The 26078-nt window shown below is 38.6% G+C and overlaps 1 protein-coding gene across 8 annotated transcripts in view; it reads right to left on the reverse strand.

The window, feature by feature from the left end:
* The window catches only part of CEP128 (centrosomal protein 128), a 396639-nt gene extending 375987 nt beyond the window's left edge, over window positions 1–20652 (reverse strand). For 2 of the 8 annotated variants that reach the window (XM_034642096.1, XM_034642091.1), the window contains exons 1-3: window positions 20436–20640; window positions 19419–19580; window positions 993–1153 (exon numbers count right to left, since the gene is read on the reverse strand). In XM_034642096.1, the coding sequence (XP_034497987.1) occupies window positions 993–1139 (147 nt within the window). In that variant the 5' untranslated portion in view covers window positions 1140–1153; window positions 19419–19580; window positions 20436–20640. Of the gene's footprint in view, window positions 1–992; window positions 1154–6053; window positions 6203–19418; window positions 19581–20435 lie in introns of all 8 variants that reach the window. The other 6 variants (XM_034642098.1, XM_034642095.1, XM_034642092.1 and 3 more) reach the window with 5 other exon arrangements.
* Window positions 20653–26078: the final 5426 nt, after the last annotated feature.

Genomic DNA, 26078 nt, shown 5'->3' on the forward strand with positions numbered 1-26078 from the left:
CTTATCCATACTAACTCAAAGCAATTAAAAGCCAAAATCCTTGCTTATCCAGGCAAAATAAGAGAACAAGAGATTAATGGGTAGGAAAAAAAAACTCTAAGTTTTCTTTTGCCCAGTTTGGTTGTGTTACCAAGTCCTTTCTATGGACAAGATATAAACTGCCTCCATTCAAAATTCCAAACACAGTGAAAAGTTAGCCTCTGAATAAAAATGGCATTTCAATATTGTTCATCCATGAATAATCTGTGTAGCCAAAATAGGAGCAACTTCTCTAAAGGCACATGTCCACAAGAAGATAAATTGTGGTGATTCCTACTCGTTTCACTCCCACACATTTTACTTGGACATATTGCCTTATCCCAAAACACTTCTACAACCTATCATATATTTCAAATATCTTTATTGACTGTGTTAGGCAGAATACTGGCCCCCAAAGATGCCCGAGTCCTAATCCTTGGAACTTGTATATATGTAACCTTACATGGCAAAGGGACTTTTATAGATATGCTATATATCTCAAGTTAAGGACCTTGAGATGGGGAGATATCATGGATTATTGGGTGAACCCAAGGTAATCACACGTGTCCTTAAAAATAGAAGAGGGAAGCAGAAGATAGTCAAAGTGATGTGACATGAGAAGGACTCAACCCACCCTTGCTGGCTTTGAAGATGAAGGAAGAGGACCTCAAAAATGTGGGCAGTTTCTGAAAGCTGGGAAAAGCAAAGGAACAGATATTCCCCTAGGGTCTCCAGAATGGAATGCGGCCCTATGGAACCCTGATTTTGGTCCAATAAGACCACTGTCAGGTTTTGATGCACAGAACTATAAAAAATAACTTTGTTATTTTAATTAATTATAAACAATAACTTAATTATATAATTAGTTTTGTGGTAATTTGTTACAGCAGCAAAAAAAACTAATACACTGACCAAAACTCTTTCTCAGCCTAAACTATTTAAAATCTATTAAATGCAACCATAGTTTAACTAACCTGTAAAGTACTTGTTATAGTGTTGACCTTCTTGGTGACGCCTACTGTAGGACGACTTAGAGATTCCCTGCATGTTGACCTAGCAGTCCATCGACTCAATCGATCACGAGAGCGAAAGTGGTCTGAATCGCTGGAGGATTCTGCCATTGATGTACACAATCCTTAAAATAAAACCAGGTCAAGGTCAATCAAATAGTAAAGAGCATGGAAATGAGATTAAGTTAACCATTTGCATTTTGATATTTTTAAGTATTACATTAGTCCTTTGGCATATCATAATTTCTAAACATGTAGCTTAAAAACACAAGTCACTATCCCATGTAATTCTCTCTCCTTTGTTTTTTCTAAGACAGAAATTCTTCAGATATGATTTTCGTCATGGTTACAAATAATAACCCCTTAGTTTTGTGTAATGCTCCTAAATTTTAAAAGCACTTCCACATATAGTATCTAACCTAATCTTACTAACAGTCCAAGGTAGAAGAGACTAGTAGATTGGCATGTCTACAATAGGAAAAAAAAAAAAAAAAGTTATTCTCTAAGCTAGGACCTGCAGGTCTCAATGCTGGTCTGAAGTCCATTCTACCAAGCTGTAAAAATATGTGTATCTTTAAACAAAAATACAACACTCATAGAATAACCTAAAATAAGAGAACCCCATTCAGTGTATAGTGAATACTCTCACGCACCTTAATTCATTTATTTTTTTTTAAGTAATCTCTACACCCAATGCAGGGCTTGCACTCACAACCCTGAGATCAAGAGTCCCATGCTCTACTAACTGAGCCAGTCAGGTGCCCCCCATGCACCCTAATTTAAAATACAGAATTAAACAAATGCTATAACAGAGGTTCAAATTCCATAATAACAAATATGTGAGAAGATGGCATCTTCAACACGTCCACCAAAATAGAAAGCCAAACATCCTCAGTATAGTTTCATCAGTAGAAAATTCTCTAAATATGCTTTCTTCCCATCCTTACCTCAATAATTTGATTTAATGCAAAAGAAAATTATTTCATGCAAGACAACCTCAAAAGTTTCAAAAAATCTTTTATGGAATTTGAAGAAAAACATATATTTGGAACAGAAAAGCATAAGAGAACACTCATTGATCAAAAGTGGAAGTTTACTGAGTATTCCAATTTCATTTTTTGCTTAATGGAGGCTTAACGATCTTTAACACTGTTATAATCTTACTAAAATCTATATGGCCATTTTTTCTGGACTATTATATACACTGGGATGAAAACTTTCATTAATGATCTAGAATATTCTAGACTTTTTGGATCTTCATTCTGAATGCATCTGAGAAGTACACGACCATACTTCTAAAACAAAGATAAAGGGAATCTGCTAAATATAAATAGATCCTAGAGCAATTCATGAAAGCAGTTATGTTTTTAAAATGTTAGATAAAGGGGCACCTGCGTGGCTCAGTCGTTAAGCGTCTGCCTTCAGCTCAGGGAGTGATCCCAGAGTCCTGGGATCGAGCCCCGCATCGGGCTCCCTGCTCTGCTGGGAGCCTGCTTCTTCCTCTCCCACTCCCCCTGCTGGTGTTCCCTCTCTCACTGGCTGTCTCTCTCTCTGTCAAATAAATAAATAAAAATCCTTAAATAAATAAATTAATTAATTAATTAAATGCTAGATAAAATAAAACTAAATAAAAAGATAAGCAAGGACCGTTGCTGTAAGTTGGGGGCGCAGTTAAGTGAAATACGCTCGGTCTTTGTAGCGTCAGGAAAAGAACCAACAGAACATCCAACTTCTGACAGCAGAGAGAGGGCCAGAGATTACACTGTCAGACACCTGTCTATGCCCTGTGCAGGTCTCTCAACCCCCGGCCATGCCCATCTCCTCTGCTTCGTGCCTCCCATCTCCCGTCCACAAGTTCAAAGGTACAGTGCGTACAGCGTAGTTGCTTCTCACATCAGGAAACAGGAACCAGAAAACAGAGGCCAAAGCAATTATTTGGCTCTGCTTTCCCTGGATCACAATTGTTTAAGTCCAAAAGAATGTATTTGAGGAGAAATATTAAAGATAAAGCTCACCTTTTAAACTTAGGAAATCACTTTCTGCGTATGTGTCTCATAAATTGATACCACATGACCTAAAATTGTTTACTCTAAATTAAAGTACTTTCCAGCATTCTCCATTAGTGAAAGCAGGAAGAATCAACATTTTCTGATAAAAACTCTCCGCAGTGTAGGGGTAGAAGAAACACACCACAATATCATAAAAGCCATATACGAAAAACCCACAGTGAATATCATCCTCAAAACTTTCAGTTTTTCCCTTACGGTCAGGAACGTGACAGGAATATTCACTCTCACCACTCTTATTCAACATAGAATTGCAAGTCCTACCCACAGCAACCAGACAACAACAAAAAAATTAAAAGGCATTCGAATTGGCAAAAAGTCAAACTCTCACTCTTCACAGATGACATGATACTCCATGTAGTTACTCCACGTAGTCCCAAAAGACTCCACCCCAAAATTGCTAGAACTGATACAGGAATTCAGCAAAGTCACAGGATGTAAAATCAATGCACAGAAGTCAGTTGCATTTCTATACCCTAATAATGAGGCAGAAGAAAGAGATATCAAGGAATTGCTCCCATTTACAACTACACCAAAAACTGTAAGATACCTAGGAATAAACCTAACCAAAGAGGCAAAGGATCTGTACTCTTAAAACTACAGAACACTAATGAAAGAAATTGCGGAAGACACAAAGAAATGGAAAAACATTCCATGCTCATGGATTGGAAGAACAAATATTGTTAAAATGTCTATGCTACCCAAAGCAAGCTACACATTCAATGATCCCTATCAAAATACCATCAGCATTTTTCATAGAGGTAGAACAAACAATTCTAAAATTTGAATGGAACCAGAAAAGATCCCAAATAGCCAAAGTAGTACTGAAAAAGAAAACCAAAGTTAGAAGCATCATAATTCCAGACTTCAAGCTATATTACAAAGCTGCAATCACCAAGACAATATCATACTGGCAAAAAAACAGACCTATAGATCAATTGAACAGAATAGAGAACCCAAAATGGACCCTCGACTCTATGGTCAACTAATCTTCGACAAAGCAGGAAAGAATATCCAATGGAAAAAAAAGACAGTCTCTTCAACAAATGGTGCTGGGAAAATTGGACAGCCACATGCAGAAGAATGAAACTGGACCACTTTCTTATACCATACACAAAAATAAACTCAAAATGGATGAAAGACCTAAATGTGAGACAGGAGTCCATCCAAATCCTAGAGAAGAACACAGGCAGCAACGTCTTCGACCTCGGCTGCAGCAACTTCTTGCTAGACACGTCTCCAAAAGCAAGAGAAACAAAAGCAAACGAACTATTGGGACTTCATCATGATAAAAAGCTTTTGCACAGCAAAGGAAACAGTCAACAAAACTAAAAGGTAACCTATGGAATGGGAGAAAATATTTGCAAATGTCTTATCAGATAAAAGGCTAGTATCAACATCCAAAAAACAAAAAATCCACTCAAGAAATGGGCAGAAGATATGAAAAGACATTTCTCCAAAGACGACATAGAAATGGCCAACAGACACATGAAAAAATGCTCAACATCACTCAGGATCAGAGAAATACAAATCAAAATCACAATGAGATACCACCTCACACCAGTCAGAATGTCTAAAATTAACAAGCCAGGAAATAACAAATGTTGGCGAGGATGTGGGAAAAGGGGAACCCTCTTACATTGTTGGTGGGAATGCAAGCCAGTGCAGCCACTCTGGAAAACAGTACGGAGATTCCTCAAAAAGTTAAAAATAGAACTACCCTATGATCCAGCAATTGCACTACCAGGTATTTATCCAAAGGATACAAATGTAGTGATTTGAAGGGGCACCTGTACCCCAATGTTGATAGCAGCAATGTCCACAGTAGCCAAACTATGGAAAGAGCCCAGATGTCTATCAACAGATGAATGGATAAAGATGTGGGGGGGGTGTGTGTGTGCGCGCGCGCGTGATACATATACGTGTGTGCGCATACACACACACACACACACACACACACACACTGGAATATTACTCAGACATCAAAAAGAATGAAATCTTGCCATTTGCAATGACATGAATGGAACTAGAGGGTATTATGCTAAGCAAAATAAGTCAGAGAAAGACAAATACCATATGATTTCGCTCATACATGGAACTTAAGAAGCAAAATAGATGAACATAGAGGAAGGGAAGGAAAAATAAAATAAGACAAAAATTGAGAGGGAGGCAAACCATAAGAGATACTGAACCTTAGGAAACAAATTGAGGGTTGCTGGAGGGGAGGTTTTGGGCCGGGGGGGGGGGGAATAACTGCGTGATGGGCATTAATGACGACACTTGATGTAATAAGCACTGGGTGTTATTTGCAACTGATGAATCACTAAATTCTACCTCTGAAACTAATTAAAAAAGAGAGAGAGAGAGAGAAAAGAAGCCATAAGTGACTCTTAACGATAGAAAACAAACTGAGGGTTGATAGAAGGAGGTGGGTGGGGGACAGGCTAGATGGATGATGGGTATTAAAGAGGACACTTGTGATGAGCAATGGGTGTTGTATGTAACTGATGAATCACTGAACTCTACTCCAGAAACCAATACTGAACTGTATGTTACCTAACAAAATGTAAAATATATATAATTATTATTTCTGATTTTGACAAGTATCCTTCTAATATTTTTAATAAACTATTCAGAATGTTATAAATAAAGTCTTAGTACCTTTCCACCCCGCCCTCCACCAAGTAGTATTCCTGCCTCACATCAGGGACAACCACTAGCATGATTTCGTGTTTAACTCTCCAGGACACATTTTTATACTTTTACCACAAGTATATGTACCTCACAGTCTTTCTTAAGGAACATACATTTTAATCAGTTGATAAATATTAACAAGTGAAAACATGAGGTATCTGAATTTAACTTTGAAACAGAAAATCTTAGCAGCATTAAAGAACTGAACTAAATTATGTGTAATTGTCATACGATACAAAAAAAAAAAAAAAACCCTCTCACTTACCCCTACTAAGGATTACATATTTTTAATAAGAGAAAAATCACACTTTCCAGCATGAATTTCACTGGTACACACACACAAAGTCTCCGGCTATTAATTTCAATTACTCTGAGCAATAAAAGATGTTCAAACTCCTGCATCTGATGGAATTCCTGTAAAGATATCAAGATGTAAGATGAAATCGATCTGAGAATTCTGCATGGCTTCTTTTTAAATATAAAATATGAAACATTCAGCAACCATCTAAGCACTTTAATTATACATTAATGTCATAAATGTTGAACTAAGAGTCATTTAAAAAAATCCATAATAAAACAGAAATTAGATCGTTTTCTTTGTTGACAGAACCTGAGAACTTTGTCCAACTATTATTGACAACTTACAAGGTCAAACGTGACCCTCAAAGCTAACTGAGAGAGCATCTACCCTAAGTGTCACAACACAGAAGGCAGCTGTGGTGGCAGAGATCCAACCTTATCAAAAGATGCCATGTCTCATGAGCCAGCACCACCACTCCCCAGACAGAGAGTTGAAGGAGGGAGAGAGAATCAAAAGAGAAAGGAGCAGCAACTAGAATTGGCAAGAGGCTCGTGCCAGCCACACAATCAGAACTTGGAGTGACTATATGGAGAGCCATTAAAATAGTTCCGAAGAGCCCCTTAATATAACTGACTAAAAAAGAAAAGCACAAAGCAGTAAGTGCCAATTACAAACACTTTATTCCATTAAGACTGTCTTATTTTACATTACAATTTTAAAAATTAAAAAAATATCATATATCCTATCAGTGGCATTAATGAAAATTGACCAGGCCTCTGAAAAGCTTCTCCCCAGTGAAACTGTACCCAGAGCACTAGATTTTTTTTTTTTTTAAAGATTTTATTTATTTATTCAACAGAGATAGAGACAGCCAGTGAGAGAGGGAACACAAGCAGGGGGAGTGGGAGAGGAAGAAGCAGGCTCATAGCAGAAGAGCCTGATGTGGGGCTCGATCCCAGAACGCCGGGATCACGCCCTGAGCCGAAGGCAGATGCTTAACCGCTGTGCCACCCAGGCGCCCCCAGAGCACTAGATTTATTACATGTTGATAAAAGTTTATTGAGAGTGGTCACATAAGTAAACACTATGCATGGCTATAAAAAAACTGTTCTACCTAATTAACCTAAAATGTAAATTAAACAATGAGATGCTTTTCTAGCCTATGAAGTTGTTTCCTGTTAAATAATAATGTCTATGGTTAGCCAGGTTGTAAGGGAAAGAGCACCCCTCTACGGTCCTAGGGGGAATGTGTAAATGTGTATGTATCAAGGGCAGTTTGTACCTACCACCTACTAACTACATTTCCAAAAATTTCCCCTAACAAAATCACCTGAATACATACAGAATTTATATGTAAGGATATTTACTGAGAAGTTATAATACAGGTAAAATAAAAACTTAAATTTCAAATTATAAAAGAATGATTAAAATACAGTACCTCTCATGCAATGAAACAGTATACAGATACTAAAAAGTCTGTTTCTGGAGACATTTAATAGCATCACAAGGACAAAAGTATGAACTCTGTAATAAACATTATATGTTATCTAGATGTGAATATAAATTATCAGTAAAAAAATTTAAAGGAGCAGGAAAAGGCAACAACAAAAGGGTAAGAAAATAAACCAAAAGTATATTTACCATCCAGCATTTATAGTAAATTTCTATGTTTTTAACATTCCTATCTTTCCTGAATTTTCCACAATGACTGTATAATTGGAAAGAAAAATATAATATATACTTAAAAGAAAGAAAAATATAAACATAACCTTTAAAGACAACAGATTAATAACAGGTTGACAGCCTGGAAAATGTGTTTAAATAAAAGCTGTATTCAGAATTCCCTTTTTCTTCATAGTTGTTTCCTTCTCCCAAACAACTTTCTTGATCTCCTGACACCTTCCTAAGTGAGGTCATGTCACAAGTCTTCACCAAACGATGGGCTAAAGAAACGGGATCACAATGTCAGTGTCTACTGTTCCATACTGTAGAATACTGGCTGACAAAAGAAACCATTTGTCATGAGTTTATGAGCTAAAAGAATAATTTTTTAAATCATGTATGATTATCTTTGCAATTTTGCTGAAGGACAGTCATTACATTCAAAAATTAACTCTCTTAAAGAAACATTCTAAATACTAGAACAAACCTAAAAGTTGAAGGACTATGTGAAAGTATACTAATGTGCACTGACATAGCTTATGCAATCAAATTCTGCTTTGGGAAACAAACTTAAAATGGTTCGAGAATGATATTTAATCACAATTACAATTTGAAACCCAAAGAGAAATTATTAATCCAAGTAGAAAAACATCAATGTATACTCAAGAAAAATCTGTCATTATGGTTAAAGATTTAAAGGAAGAACATTCAGTTGGATTAGAACTCAGTTCTCACCATTATAAGAAATACGAGCATGACATTTGTTGACAGGAAAAAAAGAGTTGCTAAAATTGAGGAACACCTGAAGAACTCTTTCAAGAACTATTTGTTTATTTAAGAACAATTTAAAGAAGCTGAACCACCTAAATCGTAGTTAAAGGTGAGAAACGCATTTCCTTCAACTGAAGAAAAAGTAGCACACGCTCTCTGCAGCTTACTACCACCTACTGGTACAACAAAATTTCTCATTGATGAGAAAAATGATAATATTCATGCTTTCTGCTTTTCAGATGCTGAGCTTTTTCCAAGACTCTAGAAAGGACTCAGAGGGGTCACCTTGGGTGAAAGTCTCCAGAGTCTTAGAGAAAGCTCTTGGTCTGAAACCAGATGGTACAATTCTTAGAGTAGTTTATTACGCTGTTCCCAACACATCAGTATTTAAAGGCATAAATATTGTTGTTTCTGTCTTAATGAACCTTATAAAGAAGACAGACAGCCACCAGAGCAAGTAATGAACCCTCATCAATTCACTCCCACTGAGGATCTATCAAAAACAAATGTCCATATGCAAACCTGAACACCTACCAGAGACTAAAACTGCGTTCAACCCTGTAGGGGGACTGGCAGGGAGTCTTTACAAACTCAAGTCCACCTCTTTTGTTATTTGACCTAAAGAATCATCAGACTGTCTTCATTATAATGATGCACATTTGTATGTATGAGAGCTATAATTTATTGATTCTCAAGTCTCTTTCCCTCAGAGCCAGTTTAAAACAATTAGGATGTGCAAGCTGTTCCACAAAAGATAAGCACCCAGCATCAGGGGTGATATTTCACAAAGGCTGACTAGTGCATGTTAAGTAGGTGATTGCTTTTGTGGCCTTCAAGTGCCTCAGCCGTCCCTTCCAAGGCAACTGTCCTCCATGTTCAAGGTAATGATGCTGATATTTAAGGATGTTGGGGGGAGGTGGGAAGTGGATTTTAAGCTTCATCACTAACCAAGTTCAAATTTTAGAAAGCATAATCACTAACCAAGTTCAAATTTTAGAAAGTATTTCTCACTGTTTCAATAGCTGTAGGACTTGAGAGCTTTACTCTCTCCTTCAAGAGAAAAAATTAACAAGCCAGCAGAGGTTACCATGTACAATTATCAATTGTACCTGTCTTCTTTATACCAGTGCTCCTCTATAACTTCAAACTCTCAAAAGCTTTTGGTAAGTTAATATAAGATCAAAATTAACAGTCTAGTCCATCAGCCAGTTCTCTATTAAGTCAGCAGATAATGTAAGACATAGGAAACAGAATCAAAGAGATGCAATAGATTCCTGCATTCATCATTTACTGAATTGTCACCCCATTAGAAACGGAAGATGAAAGTAAATTTAAAAAATCACAGTCCTTGATGGGAGAAAAAGGCTTATGAAAGTACTATACATGGTGAGATAAGTAATAATAACAAAATGCCAGGGGAGTCAGGTCAGGAACCTTTCACTCATCTGGAAAGATGAATAAAAGTTTGACAGAGGAGAAGGAAACAGGATCCAGTTAAAAACCATCTGTGTCAAAGGACTATGGGGCGCCTGGGTGGCTGGCTCAGTCAGTTAAGTGTCTGCCTTTGGCTCAGGTCATGATCTTGGGGTCCTGGAATAGAGCCCTTCGTTGGGCTCCCTGCTCAGCGGGGAGTCTGCTTCTCCCTCTCCCTTTACCCCTGCCCCCCACTCGTGCTCTCTCTCACTCACGCTCTCTCACTGTCAAATAAATAAAAAATATTTTTAAAAATATTAAAAAAAAAAAAAAGAACTAAAGAAGGTACAAATAAGCAAAGCTCTCACATCCTTTTACCAGGGTATAAATTTAACTATTTCCGGATATTGGTAAATGTCCCTAGGGCAGGGGCAAGGAGAGGGTGGGTTAGTTAAATCATCCCCAGTTAAGAACTTTTTAGAGAATTAACACTTACACACACACACAGGATCTGATTCTTTATTGTATATTCCACTTATTCGTATTGCTACCATGCATTTCTTCTTTCTCCCACATACTCCCACACTCCTCTACTCCATGGGTGAAGCTAGGCAGGTTCACCCCTCGGCTGCATTTTGCTCACTTTACTCCAATACCTCTGAATTCAAGAACAGAGTCACAGGGAGCAGTGCCCAGCCAGCAGGAAGCAGGGATGTTTCTGGAAAACTCCATGCAGCATACAAAAAGACTGCTTACTCAGACATGGAGAAAAAAACTAGTAGCTGCTCAGATAATTATATATGCGCCAGCTGATAAAAATCAGTGCTGTATTAAAAGAAAATAAAGTTACTTAATAACCCCCTCCCTGTCTCACAATCAGAATGCTACAGATATTTTAGATTTATACACCCACACACTTCTAAAATAAATGAAGCAGCTTACAAAATTAAATAGAAAATAAAACATGTCAAGATAAAAAACAAAAAATGAACACTCAAGAAAAAAAACTGACAGAAAAAGGATACTAACAAACCCAAGATGAATTTATTACTTATAATTAAACCCTAGATTTGCACTCTTGCATTTATCTGCCAACCAAAAAAATATATATTACAATATTCCCAAAATAGCTGATGAGAATGAAGTCCTCTGAGGGTACAGATGACCTCTACTAATTGTCCCAACTGCTTCAGACTGGGCAAGATATCAGCATGGACAAAGATGGTGCTAGCATCCCCAAGTTTCTGACACCATTTTGTTTAAATTGGAGGAAGAAAACTGGAAGACAACATACCAAATCCAGGCAACAACCAACATGTACTTAAAAATAACGCTCACTGTGTTACTTTAAAGCTTTAATTTGAAAACAAAGAGATTTCACATAAAAATTCCAATTTCCAGCTTCTCAAAAGATCCAGAGATCTGGCAACACTGGGGGTGAATTTTCCCATGGCAACATGGACACAGTACCTGCCCTAGAGTCAGGCACACACCTGCCTGTTCTCCCCAATCCCCACTGGACCTGCTTCACATGGTAAGTTGCCTGATTGGCCCCACTTCGCAGTTGAGCTTGCAACTTTATTTTTTTTTCCCGATGTAGCGTTCCATGATTCATTATTTGCGTATAACACCCAGTGCACCATGCAATATGTGCCCTCCTTAATACCCATCAGCGGCCTATGCCAATCCCCCACCCCCAAAGTACAGCCACTTTGGAAAACAGTGTGGAGGTCCCTTAAAAAGTGAAAAATTGAGCTACCCTATGACCCAGCAATTGCACTACTGGGTATTTACCCCAAAGATACAGATGTAGTGAAGAGAAGGGCCATATGCACCCCAATGTTCATAGCGTCCCCTCTGAAGCCCTCAGTTTGTTTCCCAGAGTCCACCATCTCTCATGGTTCATTCTTCCCTTCCTTCTCCTACCGATCTTCCAGTTGCAACTTTATTTTAGATAAAGAACCAAGACAAAGGAAGTTTATCAGTCTCCTTCTTCAGTTAAAAATGAGCAGTTCAATCATGAAGAATGAATCAAGGTTAAAATGCCCAAAAGATAATGCTTTCCTGTACAGACAAGAAGGAAAAATGGATAATACAACTTTGATATTAGCCATCCCTACAGATTATAAAACCAGAAGGATATACTACTACTGAGCAGAAGGACTAAAACTACTTAGAATGTTTCCCTATTGTAGAGATCAGAAAATACTTTCAGAGCAAAAGTGTACTACAGTGCATAATTTGGCTTTCATTCTTCAACCCTCCCTGTATACACTGCCTTCCTACCATAGATGGAGTTACCAGCTCAGGTCCAAGCAACTGGACTCAGCTGGCACACGCAGGGGTTTAAAATGAGATTACGCACTGGAACTTGCTCTCCTGCAACAATCCCATCACCGTGAGGATGTGGCCAAGCTATGCTGTTGGAAGGTATGGGATCCATGGTTGCCCAGTGGCTTCCAGCTTAGATCAGTAGATCAGTCGGCTGAACGTAGACAAGTCAGTGAGTCTAGGGTTGATAAGCAGACAGCTGAGCTAACCCATCACACAAACAATAAACATGTATTGTTGTATGCCTCCAAGGTTTGATCTGTTAGGCAGCAAAAGCTAACTGAAAAATATGGTTTCCTAATAAATCATTTGATTTGGTTCAGAAGATGGTTAATTTCCTGAAGTTTCCTCTCAAGCCTACTCTCTGTGAGAAAACAGGTTGGTTTTAGGCTGCCTTCTAATGGTGGAAGAAAGAAAGGACAGATTCAAATTAGAATGCACAAAATAAGCATAAGCAGTTGATAAAACAAGTGAAAGGCTAGAAATTTTTGAGAAAAAAAATTTCTGAACAATCATAAATAGCAGTTGGGGATATTTGTTCTTTCTATACCTTTAAGTTTTTTTAAAGAAACAAGCAATTTCTTAAGTATATTATGAAGTACACTTGTTCTCTTTCCTCCTTATTTTTAAAGTACAAAAAGAGAGACGCCTAGGTGGCTCAGTTGGTTAAGCGTCTGCCTTCAGCTCCGGTCATGATCCCAGGGTCCTGGGATAGAGCCCCACATTAGGTTCCTTGCTCAGTGGGGAGCCTGCTTCTCCCTCTGCCTGCTGCTGCCCCTGCTTGCACTCTCTGACAAATAAATAAAATCTTTTTAAAAAAATAAAATAAAAAATAAAGTATAAAAAGAAACTCCTCTTGATTTTCCTAGTGAACAAAACAACACTAAAAATTTTAAGAAAATATTTTGGGGCAACTGGGTGGCTCAGTCGTTAAGCATCTGCCTTCGGCTCAGGTCACGATCCCAGCCAGGATGGAGGCCTGCTTCGGGCTCCCTGCTCAGCGGGAAAGCCTTCTCCCTCTCCCACTCCCCCTGCTAGTGTTCCCTCTCTCGCTGTGTCTCTCTCTGTCCAATAAATACATAAAATCTTTAAAAAAAAAATTTTTTTGAAAAAAAAAGAAAATATTTTATTGTTATTTATACTTTAAATTTGCATATTGCTTTATGGCTGACACAGCATTTTCATTAGCCTTTTCTCTTTTGATCTCCATTTCAATCCAGTAAAGTTGGTACAATTACAACTCTTTACTTTTGCTGAAAAAGAACAAAGCTTTGAGTAAAATATTTGTCTGCGATGACTCTGCTAAAAAGTTGCAAAAGCAGAAGTGGAACCCACATCTTTCTGCCCCTAAGCTAGTGCTTTTTCCATTGCATTCTATCCATAAAAGAATGTAAATTCCAAATACAATGCCCAATCACTGAAGCGTTTTCTTTGTCCTCTCCTACTATATTTCTTATGATCCATCCTCCCCCTCCAAGAAATGCGTTTAAGGCCAGAATATTCCATATGTACTTGTTTAAAGTTTATATGATGAATATAAGGTAATAAAGTATTAAAAACTTAAATTTGCTATAAATCCAACTTACTACAACTATTTTAAGACATCTTTTAAATAATCCTTTCTCTTGTTAAGAATATTTACAACCCATTTCTGGCAGAAAAGTGTACCTATTTTTTCAGGAACCAAATCCTAATACTTTAAACTTTAAAAAAAAGATATTCTCTTCCTGGTGTATATGTATTTTCTATTTCTCTTTTTCTGCCACTCTCAATACCCATATTTCTTTCTTGCCCCATTCTTCTTTTACTTTGCATCTTTTGATCTTTAACTCTTTTATAATAAAAAAACTGGAATATATTTTTACTGTACTTATTGATATGTTCATTTAAGAGTTTGGCATTTATTCTTATTTTTAGAAGTGGATAAATAGATGATTTATATTTTCTTTCCAAAATATTAAAGAAAAAAACACAAAATTTATTTTAAAAAGGTCATTGGAGTTCTTAAGTTTGATTTGTACCATGAACTGTTTCTGGGAATGTTTTTAAATGTATGAACAAAAATTTTAAAACCTATAGGGTTAGAAATGAAATGCACTATAATATCATTTAAAACCAATTACATTTAAAAACTAAATTACTGGGAGTACATAGAAGTAGACCCCAGTTAAAAACCTCAATTTCAAAAACCTTTTTTAAAAGCAAAAGTTAAAATAATATTAATGCTGAATAACTAAGGCTTTCACATAAGAGATTACTGTATGACAATTACCCTACAAAGTAAATACTACTGTCCTCAAAATATATACATAAAAGGCTTAAAGAAGCTAAGTTTAAGTGTCTAAGGTTATACAGCCACCAAGTGGCAAGGCTGAGTCTTAAACCTTTCTCCAAAGCCCACATTCCTATTTATCCCTTCTCATCGCCACTGGCACCACTCATCATTCAGGACTTTTCTCAACTCAGTCCTAGCCACCAAAATGGTTTCTCTAACTGTGAATCTTTTCCTAGCCATTCCAAACTTTCACGGACACTCCACTGCCCATGTAAGATTGAGTCTAGGTTCTTGAATCAGAAATTCAAGACCCTCAGCTAGCCACCCTCTTCTCCAACAAAAGAACCATAGATCGGCTATCCTAACTTCCCCCCTTCCTAATATCATTAGTTCTGTCTAGAACACCTTCTGCTGCGTACTATTGCCACTTATTGAAATTCTACTCATCTTTCCAGGCATAGCACAAATAATAACAATCTCAGTGAAGCTTTCCATCTCCAGCCAGAAGTGATCTTTCCTCCCTCTGCATTCTTATAGCTCTATAATCAGAGCAAGACATTTATTAAACATGTCCTTAAAATGTAATTATTTGTGCCAGGGAATTTTTTTTTCAATTCCTCGAATATGGCATACTCATTTCACTGCTGGATTCATAGCCTAGAACAGTCTTTTCACTCCTTTTCCCTTAGCTAACTCTTGCTTTTTCCTTCAAATCTCAGTTTACAGGAAACTATCCTTAAAAAGCTTCCTTCACTGCCCCAGCCCAACTCTGGGCCTACTTGCCATAGCGGAGACTACCTCATCACAGCCGACGGACTGCTAACTGGCTGTTCACTTGTCTGTTCCCTCAGTACACTCTAAATTTCATCAGAGATTCCATTGATTTTGTTTATGGTTGTGTTTCAATCCCTTGCATTGTGCTGGGCATGTAGTTGGAACATTTTTAAATGAATTTACAATTTTCTTTATTATCCTGTTTAATTAATCCAGAGACAAATTTCAAAGTACAGGACTTTGCAAATAGCACGTACTAATCAAATAACTGCTGCATGAAATAATTCTAGCGGTAAATGGCTTAGATTAATCATGTTAAACCTTCAAACAATAGGGATTGAACTGAAAAACAGCATAAATATGAATACTTGATAATATGTCTATTTAGAGTAAACAAGAATAGACATTTCAAATTGACTTGAACACATGTTAAAACTTACAACTGAATCAAACCTAGAGGGTTTCCTCAACGTACCACAAATCACTTTAATTTATCATTGTCATCTGCAGAAACCTGCATTCCTCAAATATTATTTACCTGTACTATGGAACTCTAAACTCCAAATTACCTAAGCTCTTTATCATATGGGTCCATTCTCAGTACTGCTTCAATGTACCAATTGCTGCTCACAGGTAAACCCATTTTGCCATTTTAAAGGCTTCACTCTCCCACTATCAAGCTTTTTCTTTCTTTCTAAGATCTATATAATTTGCCTAGCTCCTCTTCCTTTAAAATACTATCATAGGGCTTTTGGTGTTTGGCTCTGAGGAGGCCAAGGTGCAACCTCCTTCAGCTATCCCGAATCCAAGTTCATCCAACATCAGCCATTTCCACCATGCCACCTAAGTTTGTTCCCAACGAGATCAAAGTCTTATTCCCCACTGGTGGGGAAGGTGGTGCCGTGTCTGCCCTGGCCACAAAGATCAGCCCCCTGGGTCTGAATGAAATAGTACCTTCTGCCTCTGCCCTGATGATCAAAGCCCTCAAGGAATCACCAAGAGACAGAAAGAAGCAGAAAAACTAATATGAGGGGCGCCTGGGTAGCGCAGTCGTTAAGCGTCTGCCTTCGGCTCAGGGCGTGATCCCGGCGCTCCGGGATCGAGTCCCACATCGGGCTCCTCCGCTGGGAGCCTGCTTCTTCCTCTCCCACTCCCCTGCTGTGTTCCCTCTCTCGCTGGCTGTCTCTCTGTCACATAAATAAATAAAATCTTAAAAAAAAAAAAAAAAAAAAGAAAAACATTAAGCACAGTGGAAATATCACTTTTGAATGAGATTGTCAACACTGCCCAAAAGATGTGTCACAGATCTTTAGCCAGAGAACTCTCTGGAACCATTAAAGAGATCCTGGGGATTGTCCAATCTGTGAGCTGCAATGTTGATGGCTGGCACCCTCATGACATCATAGATGACAACAACAGGAGGTGCAGTGGAGTGCCCAGCTAGTTAAGAGCTACAAAGAAAAATATTTTAGGGACACCTGGGTGGCTCAGTTGGTTAAGTGTCTGCCTTCGGCTCAGGTCATAATCCCAGGGTCCTGGGTCTGAGTCCCGCATTGGGCTCCTTGCTCAGCGTGGAGCCTGCTTCTCCCTCTGTCTGCCACTCTCCCTGCTTGTGTACACAATCTCTCTCTCTCCCTCTCTCTCTGACAAATAAATAAAACCTTAAAAAAAAAAAAAGAAAAATATTTCAATAATGGATCATTTGACAACCAAATAAATAAATAAATAAATACTAATCATAGGTCACTTCTTCAATGACATATCTCTTCATTCAGAAAAGTCTAGTTCAGGCTTACTTTAATTCGCTCCTCCATTCAGCCCTGAGTTCATTCATCCATGAGCACTCATTCATTCATTCATTCATGAACACTACATGAATACTTGCATCGCTAATGCATAGGGTAGACTCTAAATGTTCTAAATCCAGCTAACTCGATTCATGTAACCACAAATACTCCCATCTCCCAAACACTCCAAGCACCAGCATTGTACAGATCTACATTAAGAGTTACAAGAATTTCAGGGAGATGTGCATATCTGAGAAAGGCCTGATCAGTCTTTTAGGATCATTGGTAACCATTAATAACAAGACACCAGAAACAAGGTTAACAATCTAAAGGACAAACTCAGAAATATATTTACAATACGTGAGAATGAAGGGATAGGGAAGAAAAAAAAAACAACAGTGCAGTAATAAAGGATACAAAAGGATATGTAAACAGGCTATTCACAGAATACATACATCCCTAACATATAACATAATTTCACTAATAATTGCAAATTAAAATGATAAAATCATATTCTTGTTTCTCTGTTTTGTAAAGATGAAAAAAAACTTTGGCATGGGTACACCTTGCTATAAGAGTATTAACTAGAATAATTTTTCAGGGTGCCTGGGTGGCTCAGTTGGTTAAGCGTCTGCCTTGAGCTCAGGTCATGATCTCAGGGTACTGGGATCCAGCCCTGCATGGGCTCCCCACTCAGTGGGGAGTCTGCTTCTCCCTCTCCCTCTGCCCCTCCCTGCCCCTCCTGTGTGTTGTGTGTGTGTGTGTGTGTGTGTGTGTGTGTATGCACTCTCTCTCAAATAAATCTTTTTTTTTATTTTGCACTTTTAATTTCTATTTGGGATTCACTTGACGACCAAGGACTAATGTGTAGGATGACCACTTCATTATTGAATATATAAACTCTTTAAAAAAATAAATAAATAATATAGAATAACCTTCCTGGAAAACAACTGGCAAGACAAATAAAAATAACATGCATGTTTTGACTCAGAGATTCTATGTCTATAAATATTATTCCAGAAAAACAAAAGAAGATGGATGTATACATTTTGTGTGTAGGTGTGTGTATAATTTCACTGCAGAATTAGAAAAAAAAAAAGAAAGAAAAGAAAAGAAAAAACAAACTACATTAAATGGATCTAGTCATTGAGACACTGGTAGCAGTTAAAACAGACAAGGTGGAAATTTATGTGCTAACATGTAATACAATAACAAGAAAGAAAAACACACTATAGAATAGTATGAACAGACTGAAAACATTTCATAGTAGAATCAACCCAGTGACAATATTATACGGATAACAACGAACTCTAGATTATTTTCATATTACTCCCAGATGTATCAAGACTGAAGTTGAGAATTTTGGGGCTAGATTACCCTATCAGGCACCTCTAACTCTAAAATTCTTTAATTCTAAGAATTTTGTACAACATAGATCTTGTACATGGTGTTATTGCAAGGTCCCAATGCGTCTCCCCTCCATGTTTAAGGGCCCTTTATCAAATTTCAACATGGAAATATCGGGGCTCCTGGGTGGCTCAGTTGATTGAGCATCCCACTCTTGGTTTCTACTTAGGTCATGATCTCAGGTTTGTGGGATCAAACCCCAAGGAGTCAGGCTCCATGCTTAACAGAGCATCTCCCTGAGATTCTCTCTGTCCCTCTCCCCCAGTCCCACCCCCTCCCAAATAATAATTAAATCTAAAAAAAAAAAAAGGCTAACAGAACCATTTGAACATAGAGATAAATAACAGTAAACACTGCTTATGTGGTATATCTAATCTAAAAATGCTAACTGTAAATCAAATCTGATTAGAGAACAATCATAAACAGCAATGGGGCCTATTTGCAATGGGCAGGGCTGGGATTTGTCAAAATATCTGGTGACAAAGACCACTGTTTTGGCACCAGATAGCAAGCAAGTAAAAAAAAAAAAAAATCTATCTGAACCTCAACTGCCTCTATTGTAAAATGAAAATAAGAATAAAAGTATTATATAGATAACATGTAAAGGGTGCCTATTACATTGCTTGTGACAAAATAGGCTCTCAAATACTTGTCTAACAGAAACAGTTACTTCATTGTTGCTTTTGTTAAGGTATCTAGTTTGTTGCCCTGAATTTTTGTAACATCAAATCCGTTTTGTCCATCTGAATTTTTGTAACACCCCTTTCACAACCATCCTATTTTATCTTTATACCGCATGTTAGAAAAGAGTTTCTTGCCCCCCCCCCAGAAGTCTACCTGTTGAAATATTCTTACCTACCATATGTGAAAATCTGTTAACTCAGAAACTTGGGGAGAAAACATACTTACAAAGCACACCCCCAAAACTCCGTGTTGTTCTCCTCTTGTGTTCTCCTCAGTGCTCTTCTTAGGCACATATGTCTGCCTCCTATCATTTCTTCATGAGGTTCAGGGCAAAAGGCCTAGTCAAGTAGATGATCTTTGGTCGCCCCTACACTTTCCCCAAACCACCTATAGATAAATGAAACAAGGGGGTAAAATACAACTACAATCTTAATTTTTTTATATAATAAAAGTTAAAAACCCTCACCATGCACAATTAACAGCATAACAGACAACAAAGAAAGTGTTCCTTGGATCGTGCAAAAGCCCCAGTGAACTCACAGGAATTCTTCACATATAAGTACCCAGCCAGCATACTCTTCACTGATCCACTCATGCCTGGTCACCCCTTGGGCTGGCTAGTGTGAACTGTAGCCCAAGTCCGGCTAAATATACTGTCCCTGAGCATGTCTATCTGAGGGTAAACTCACTAAGGCAGATAACGAAGTTAACATGTTACTTCTGAATTTAATGGCCCAACTGTATTTCTAGCCAGTAACGAACTATCTGCTAGCGCTCCTAAAGGAAATATTTTATAAGCTGCCCAACTCTTCCGACGCTGATAACAGCGTTCCCGAGAGCAGCAAACTTTGGTTACCATCGAACAGGTACAAAACGTCAAGTTATATCCCAGGCAAGTTAACACCAGAATGAGTCCAATATCCTTGACAGCTCAGGCTTCGCAGCTGCTAGCAACAAGACTAGCTGCCCCCCAAAAAAGAACTACGTAGTTCAAACTCCCTGGATAACCTGACTGTGAACACTCACGCTGAGAACACTCACGCTGAGGGAGGGGCGTCGGGACACCAGGCTCGCTGCCTCCCCGCACCCTGGCACACACTCCACCCATCTCGGCCACACCCCAGATTTCCGCGCAGCTTTGGCGTCCCCACCTCTGGGACTAGGGGAAGCGGGACCTAAAACTTATAGGATAGGTTAGGGAAGTAGTAAAGAAAGGGCGAGGAGGCGGTTGGGAGCAGGTACCTGAGATAGAAGAGGACCCCAGGTCCTTAAAGCCGGATCATCGCCGAGGCCCCTCCCGGCTCCCACGGCCGCCAGCGACCCAGAAGGTGCAACTGACCTGACGCTGCGGCGCAACCGACTGTGCTCTCCCCAGACTCGCAGCTATGGCAACTTGAACTAGCCGCCTAGCCACAGCAAGAGAACAAGACCCCGCTCCTGCCGCTTGGCCCTCTGGGAGTTGTAGTCCATCTTGTCCTCAAAAGTGAGGAGTCATCGAGAGAGAAGCCCAAAGAGAAACTTCAAATCCCAGGATGCCATATGACTGGCCTTAGAGCTTCTTTCCCGGAAGAAGCCGGATTAGCGGGCACCTGAGTCCCTAGGCCGCGCCCTCTTGCCCTGTTCTTTTTTTTCTTAAAGGGCCAGTAGCTTATATAGGAAGGAAACACCTGATGGTGAATTAGCTGCCTTGCCCCCGACTGTAATTTATTCAGAAAAGTCTAAAATATTTACTTTAAAAAAAAAAAAATAAGAAAAATTCAAAGTAGTTACAATAATAACTGACTCCGTTTCTTTCATTCCTTTCAGAATAGGGAAGAGTAATTTCCAGAAGTGAAATGTACAAATCCCCTTAATACCAGAGCCCAGTGTCTTTTTCTGAAGGCTCACAAATTCTTAGAACTGGAGGGGAACAGAAATTATCTAGTCAAACCCTTTAGGCCTGGAAGGAGTGACTTACCCAAGATCACATAGCTCATTAACAGAAAACCAAAAGTCTATAGGGCTGTTACTGCAGGATTGCTGCTACATTCAGTCTAGGGTGTCATCTCCTCAGTCATTCTAGAAGATGAGAGAGACGCATTCCACCGAGAGCAGTTGGTTTCAGTCGGAAAAAAAAAAAAGCTATAAAGAACTCAGCAAAGAATTCAACTTTGGAAAAACTAAGAAGAAGTGAAAATCAATTAGTCATGTAGAGCCTCATTTCCTTGTGCTCTGCCAAAAACACCATTGATTGCTTCCTCTTCAAGGCTAAAATCAAAATTTACTCTATCTATGAAAGCTTTCCTGGCTACCTCAAGAAGAGCTAGATCACTTTAAATGCATAGTTTCCTTGTTCTAATAATTTTGCACTGTAATTATCCATTTCCCAGTTGGTCCCTTCCATCAGACTCAGCCTTTCAAAGGCAGGGGCCAAATCTTTTAAAATCAGTATCTCTCTTCTCAGTCTTTCCTCACTTCCCACTCTCCCTTCACCTCTCTCTCTCTCCACCCCCCCCCCATACACACACAAAATCATAATTAGCATACAAATTTGATATATTTGAATAATTCAATTATTTTCTCTGGCCAACATTGAGGGGTAAAGTTTATTTCATAACCAGTTTAAACATAAAATAATTCTAAAAATTACCTATGTATTTTCATCTGTCTTCAAGCTGCTTGCTCATAGTCATATTCAAGAATATACTCCACCTGATACAGAGATTAAGATAATTAGGAACAACCATAAAGTTGTCCCATTTGCATGCAGAAACATAATAAATCCATTTATCTGTTAACATTTTAATTTTTAAAACAACTGTATTCATTCATTTAATTCAGCAAATGTATGCCATATCTTTCTAGCATCCAGACACTTGTATTAGACACTAAAGATGCAGTAAACATAAAGAGATGAACGACAGTTTCTGTCTTCATGTTACTCAGAGTCAAGTGAAGAAATATACTATTAAATAAATTTCTACAAATCTGGGTGATAAAGTACTGTGTAGGTTTCCATGGAGAGACATGAAAGAGAAACTTTTTAAGGAAGTGATATCTGATCAAATGCAGGATCTACCAAAAAAGCTAATGTCATCTTGGTCTGCATTAATAAAAATTGTCCACAACCTCTCTTCACTGGTCCAACCTATTTAGAGAATAGATTAAATTCTGGAGACCCCATTTTCAAAGTGATATTTAACAAAATAAAGCAAAATCAGAGGACACAACCTGGAATAATGGGTGGAGAATCAGATTTGAATTCATTATGACCTTGGTCATAATTTTTAAAATCACTATTAAATTAAAGCAGCTTTTTATCATGTGCTATGTTCTCAATTCACAGATATGACATCCAGGAAATATCTAGTGAAGTCAGATCATAGAATCTTTCTCCTCCTTAACAAAACAGACAAAATAAGCCAACAAAAAATATTTTACACAAAATGTGTCTTATAACTCCCAAAAACATTTATTGCTTTTAATCAGTGTGACAGACCCACATTATCCAACCCCAAAACCACACTCAAGTTGAATCACCTGATTTTAGATTTGGAAAAACCCACAAAGATTATGACCTGCAGAACCCTTCTTTTGCAAACAGTGTAGATAGAAACATAGAGAGATTACATTGCTAGTAAATAGAAACAGAGAGATTACATTGCTAGTGCTGTTATAATAAAATACCTGATTTTAGAGTTGGAAAAACCCTAAAGATTATCACCAGCAGAACCCTTCTTTTGCAAACAATGTAAATAGAAACATAGAAAGATTACATTGCTGGTAAATAGAAACATAGAGAGATTACATTGCTAGTGCTGTTATAATAAAATACCACACAATGGGTGGCTTAAAAAAAACAGAGATTTAATTTTCACAGTCCTGGAAGCTGCAAGTCCAGGAGCAAGGTATTAGCAGGTTTAGGTCTTCCTGAGGATTCTTTCCTTAGCTTGCAGGTAGTTGTCTTCTCTTTTTGTCCTCACATGGCCTTTTCCCCATGCAGGCAGGTACTTGAGGTCTCTCCCTCTTCTTATGAAAACACCAGTTATTTTGGATTAGGGCCCATCCTAAAAACCTCATTAAACCTTAATTACCTGCTTAAAGACCCTATCTTGAAATACGGTAATATTGATGCTTAGGGCTTCAACATATGAGGCCCGGGAGGAAGGCGGACATGAGTCAGCCTATAACACGTGATTTCCTCAAAATTGTACCCATTTACAACTAGTGTCATCAATGATCTTCCCACAACACGATACCCTGATAATGGTAGATGTGGCAGATATTTTTGATATACCTCACCCATATCACCCCTTAGCTTGAACTGATTCTACCCACAGTGTTGGGCCCCAAAGCCTTGTTTATATTATACAAAGCCTCCTCTCTGACCGTGGCCGATTGGTCAAAGGCTGAAACAATTTGGGCCAATCTGGATCTTCATCCTTTGAGGGTTTAAAGTTGGGACTCCAGCAATTAATCTGTTGCCTGAAGAGTCTTGATATATGGGTACAAGCTGAGGCTGTCATGGTGAGGGCCCATCTTCATCAACCTTCAAGGAGAAATGGAAAAACCTATCTTCAGAGAAAGAAAGAAATGAGTAAATCAGCAAAAGTAAACTGTGCAGCCCCAGAGGAAATAAGCCTAAGAGGACAGAACCTTGGCTGCTGACAATTTCCAAGTTCCTGGTTTTAATCTCTTGTGTTCTGGGATACATTAGAGGCAGCCGGGGGTGGTTAAATGCACAGATTCTTTTTTTTTTTTTAAAGATTTTATTTATTTATTCGACAGAGATAGAGACAGCCAGCGAGAGAGGGAACACAAGCGGGGAGTGGGAGAGGAAGAAGCAGGCTCATAGCGGAAGAGCCTGATGTGGGGCTCGATCCCAGAATGCCGGGATCACGCCCTGGGCCGAAGGCAGACGCTTAACCGCTGTGCCACACAGGTGCCCCTAAATGCACAGATTCTTGATCCAGAGCACTTGGGTTCAAATCTTGGCTGTAATACCTCTCAGCTGTTTCACCTCAAGCAAGTACCTAATCACTCTGTGACTTCATTTCTTCCCCTGCCAAATGAAGTTGATAAAAATAGTACCTAAAATGTTAAGTTGTTTTGAAGGTAGAAGAAATGAATGTATATGAAGTATTTCACCCAGTGCCTAGCCCATAGCAAGCCTTCAATATATGTTGGTTGATATAAAATATGATATCCCAGAATGTTAGCTCTGTTCAGCTAACATTCAGACTTTGTTCATTGTTTTGTTGTAGGTACTTAGATCAAAGACTATACCTTGTTACCTTCTGAAGATTTCCCTTTGAAGCTTAAGTTCTGCTGATTGAAATCCAGAGACCCTTGACTAAGATTTCATTGGTGAAGCCTAATTGTCCAGCCTGTGAGATCTGAGGTCCTAATATTACATTAATATTTTTGAGCAGTTTCATCAGAAACAATCTTGAACCATACTGAATATTAAACATGTAAATGGGCTAATCAATAGGAGGTCGTGGGATGGGGCTAGTCTGAAAGCATTGACATGAGCATCATACCCTAACTCATCTAGAATGGATAAGCAGAGACAAGAACAGACAACTACCTTACTAGAGGCTATTGGATAGTAGACATAGGCAATGCTATTTCAAGTAAAAGGAGAGAGGTTGTGTTTTGCCAGTACCTTGCAAACTCATACTACTGTGAAACAACAGCAACAAATTGATTATTTCCATGTGATAGAAAAATATAATTGGGATACTAACCAAAAATTTCCTCAAGTATTCTCTTTTCCCACTTGGTCCTTCTCCCACCTCTATTTCAGCCAGCTAAGCTGTTCTGCGCTTATAGCCTCCGAGAAGGTATGTGACCACAGGAAGCAGAAAGGGAGAAGAAGAGGAGGAGAAAAAGAAGAAGAAAAAGTTTTCTTACGCTGGCTTGTGAGCATTAAGCATCTATATTCTCAGATAAGACTGACCACATAACTTGTGGGGCCCCATGCAAAATGAAAATGTCAGGCCCTGTTCAAAACTGATTCAGATTGTCAAAATGGTGTAAGCAGAGCCTTAAACCAAGAACAGGGCCCTGTGAAATTGTACAGATCACCAGTGGAACAGACTAGAGAGTCCAGAAAGAAACCCACGATTATGGTCAATTAATCCATGCCAAAGGAGGCAAGAACATACAATGGGGAAAATCAGTCTTTTCAATAGTGGTCCCAGGAAAACTGGACAGCTACATGCCAAAGAATGAAACTGGACCACTTTCTACCACCACACCAAAAACAAACTCAAGGGGCGTCTGGGTAGCACAGCGGTTGGGCGTCTGCCTTCGGCTCAGGGCGTGGTCCCGGCGTTGTGGGATCGAGCCCCGCATCGGGCTCCTCTGCTGGGGGCCTGCTTCTTCCTCTCCCACTCCCCCTGCTTGTGTTCCCTCTCTCGCTGGCTGTCTCTGTCTCTGTCAAATGGATAAATAAAATCTTTAAAAAAAAAAAACAAACAAACTCAAAATAGATTAAAGACCTAAATGTGAGACCTGAAACCATACACGTCCTGAAAGAGAACACAAGCATTTCTCTGGCATTGGCCATTGCAACATTTTTCTAGGTATGTCTGGTAGGACAAAGGAAACAAAGGCAAAAATAAACTATTGGGACTACATCAAAAATAAAAATCTTTTTCACAGTGAAGGAAACCATCAACAAAACAAACCAACCTACTGAATGGGAAAAGATATTTGCAAATGACATATCTGAAAAGGGGTTAACACATAAAATATATTTTAAAAAACCTACAAATCAACACCACAAAACCTCCAAACAATCTGATTTTAAAATGAGCAGGGGGCGCCTGGGTGGCACAGCGGTTAAGTGTCTGCCTTCAGCTCAGGGCGTGATCCCGGCGTTGTGGGATCGAGCCCCGC

Source organism: Ailuropoda melanoleuca, chromosome 14 (assembly GCF_002007445.2).
Source record: "Ailuropoda melanoleuca isolate Jingjing chromosome 14, ASM200744v2, whole genome shotgun sequence".
In the NCBI taxonomy this organism is placed as follows: domain Eukaryota; kingdom Metazoa; phylum Chordata; class Mammalia; order Carnivora; family Ursidae; genus Ailuropoda; species Ailuropoda melanoleuca.